Source organism: Microtus ochrogaster, chromosome 7 (genome assembly GCF_000317375.1).
Source record: "Microtus ochrogaster isolate Prairie Vole_2 chromosome 7, MicOch1.0, whole genome shotgun sequence".
Taxonomy (NCBI): domain Eukaryota; kingdom Metazoa; phylum Chordata; class Mammalia; order Rodentia; family Cricetidae; genus Microtus; species Microtus ochrogaster.
In genome coordinates, this window is record NC_022014.1 from 79,176,433 (window position 1) to 79,179,389 (window position 2,957).

The 2,957-nt window shown below is 48.2% G+C and overlaps 1 protein-coding gene across 5 annotated transcripts in view; it reads right to left on the reverse strand.

Moving 5' to 3' along the window:
- Fbf1 (Fas binding factor 1) overlaps positions 1–2,957 on the reverse strand; it is a 27,558-nt gene that overhangs the window by 20,282 nt on the left and 4,319 nt on the right. For all 5 annotated transcript variants that reach the window (XM_026780589.1, XM_013347644.2, XM_026780588.1 and 2 more), the window contains 2 exons: positions 2,779–2,820; positions 967–1,057 (listed from right to left, as the gene is read on the reverse strand). In XM_026780589.1, the coding sequence (XP_026636390.1) occupies positions 967–1,057; positions 2,779–2,820 (133 nt within the window). The remainder of the gene's footprint in view (positions 1–966; positions 1,058–2,778; positions 2,821–2,957) is intronic.

The window sequence follows — 2,957 nt, forward strand, 5'->3', positions numbered from 1 at the left end:
AAAGAAAAAGAAAAGAAAAAGATAAGGTGGAGAACCACAGTGGAAAATACCCAAAAGACCAGCTCTGGCCTTCATATGCATACATACACATACACACAAAGTTAGTTATAGTTAAAGCTGGGCACAGTGGTACATATCTGTAATTCCAGTATTTGGGAGGCCGAGGCAGAAGGATTGCTCCAAGTTTGAGACTAGTTCACTATGGGCTACATGGTTAGTACCAAGCCAGTGTGATTATATAGCAAGACCCTGTTTTCAAACAAACAAACAAATAAACAAAAAGAAAAAAAGCCAACAAAATCCAAATAATCTTGTCTAAAACAAGAGAAAATCATAATTTTCTTTCTTTGGTCTCCCTCTGCTTTGATATTTTTTTTTTTGGTTTTTCGAGACAGGGTTTGCTTTGATTTTTTTGAGACAGGGTTTCTCTGTGTTGCTTTGGAGCCTGTCCTGGAACTCACTTTGTAGACCAGGCTGAGAGATTTAGAACTCAGAGAAATTTAGAGATTTGCTTGCCTCTGCCTCCTGGATGCTGGGATTAAAGGCTTGCACCACCACTGCCCGGTTCTCTCCCTGCTTTTAAGACAGTGTCTCACCATGTAGTCCTGGTTGGACTGGAACTTCCATGTAGACCTGACCTCAAACTCACAGGCATCTACCCGTCTCTACCAGGAATAAAGGTGTGCCCCACCCCACCTAGATGGAAAGAAGGCAAAAGGTGGAGTTCTCATTCTCAGGGGTTGAACAAATCTGAAAGGCAGTGATCTGAACCATCCTCTTTCTTCAGGGTTACTGAAACTGAAGCTCAGAGGAGCATGGGATGACCAGTAACAGATGGAGGACTAGGAGCCAGGCCTTCAGATCCCATCAATACTCAGGGCTGAGGGGAGAAGTACAATCTCCCAACATTAATGGTGCACTGGCCAAGATGGAGTGTAGTGCAGGAAAGGGGCCAACAGAGTCTACCTTGCTTTAGCCTTGGAAGCAGGCCACTGAGGTACACTTGCTGAGTCTCTGGCACGTGAGGCTGGCTCAACAGGCTTCTCAAGCAGTGTTGCTGGAACAAGGAACACAAGACAGGTGCCAATCAGCCTCAAAGTAGCGAGCCACAACCAAGAGGACCGCGATTCCGCCACTTAGCTGCCTGCTGCACCTTCCACAGAAGGGTTGTTGGCATCACAGGCACATCCCGATGCCATCCCTGATAAACATGAGTGGAGTGGGTACATTTCCCAGTAGGAAGTCTGATGTGGGAGTGTCATATATCAATCTGTTGATTTCATTGGTTAAGCAATAAAGAAACTGCTTGGCCCTGATAGGTTAAAACATAGGTGGGAGAAGTAAACAGAACAGAATGCTGGGAGGAAGAGGAAGTAAGCTCAGAGACGCCATGCTCCCCTCTCCTGGGCAGACTCGATAGCTTTGTTCTCTGAGGCAGACACATGAAGCTTAGACCCAGGATGGACGTAGGCTAGAATCTTCCCGGTAAACGCACCTTGGGGTGCTACACAGATGATTGGAAATGGGCTAGTCCAGGTGCGAGAGTTAGTCGAGAAGAGGCTAGATATAATGGGCCAAGCAGTGTTTAAAAGAATACAGTGTCCGTGTAATTATTTCGAGGCATAAGCTAGCAGGCGGCCGGGGTGCTGGGGACGCAGCCCCGCCGCTCATATTACTACAGAAGTCAATCCCAGATGCCAGGAGTGCCAATGAACAGTTCAACCCACCCACCTGTGCCACAGGAAAAGGCAGAGGCACGATGGGTTTTCCATAATCCTAACGCAGGCTGAAATACATGGTTCTCCCTCAAATCAGAAGTCTTGATCCCCCCTGGTGAGCTCTGCACATCCCCTAAGCCCTGTTCCTCAGTGCAGCGACATGGACACAAATAGTAAGGGGCCATCTGGGCATGACGGCTCATGGTTATAATATTGCACAGGGAAGGCTAAGGGAGGGAATTTCCTCAAGTTTGAGGCCAGCCTGGGCTATATAGTGAGACTCCATCTCAAATATAAATAAATAAAAAGCCAGTAAGATGGCTCAGGTGAAGATGCTTCCACAGACTAGAAGGAGCTGTCTTCCACACACGTGCAATTGCACAAGCATGCACCACCCTCCAAATCCAAAAAGCAAAAAAATAAACCTAAGAGATTTTTAAAAGAAAGATTCTATAAGGAACCTGGCTGAGAGAAGCAGCTCAGAAGTGTAGGGTCCTGGGTTCCCCTCCCAGCATTACAAAAAACTTAGAAAAGAACAAAGTGATATGAGGACTCTTACAGCCAGGTGCCTTAACCAAGTGGGCAAAGCTCTGAGCACTTTCTGCAGATGGTAAAGAACTGTCCCAAGCACATGAGCAGACACTCCACAGCACTGGGACATACATCCCAGCTGTTCACAGTATGGCCATCACCAAAAGGATGGGAGAGCTGGGCCTGGTGGCACAGGCTGTGACCACCGCTACTCTGGAAGCAGAAGGGAAAGTTCAGTGGCTTGCTGGGCACCCAGGGGGTTCGAGGCCAGCCCAAGCATCACGCAGAGACCCCGGCACAAAGTACAAAGTAATAAACTGGCTGGGGAAACTGCTCAGTAGAACAGAGGCTGCCTAGCCCGGAACAAAATCAAATGAAAAACCAAAGTTGGGAAATAAGTATTGGTGGGTGTGGCCAAAGCAGGAGCCTTCGGTGCTGCTGAGGGAAATTCTCTCCTTCCCCCCTTTGGGTCCTAGGGTGGAACTCAAGTGGTCAGGCTTACGCCCCACTCTCGTCAGTCTGCACTTACTGTCATCTCCCAGGAGGTCGCCAAGAACATCATCAATGGAACCTGAAAGCAAGGAGGCAAGAATGACACTTAGAAACCTGAAGCCCTGGGGGCTGGAGAGATGGCTCAGTGGTTAAGAGCATTGCCTGCTCTTCCAAAGGTCCTGAGTTCAATTCCCAGCAACCACATGGTGGCTCACA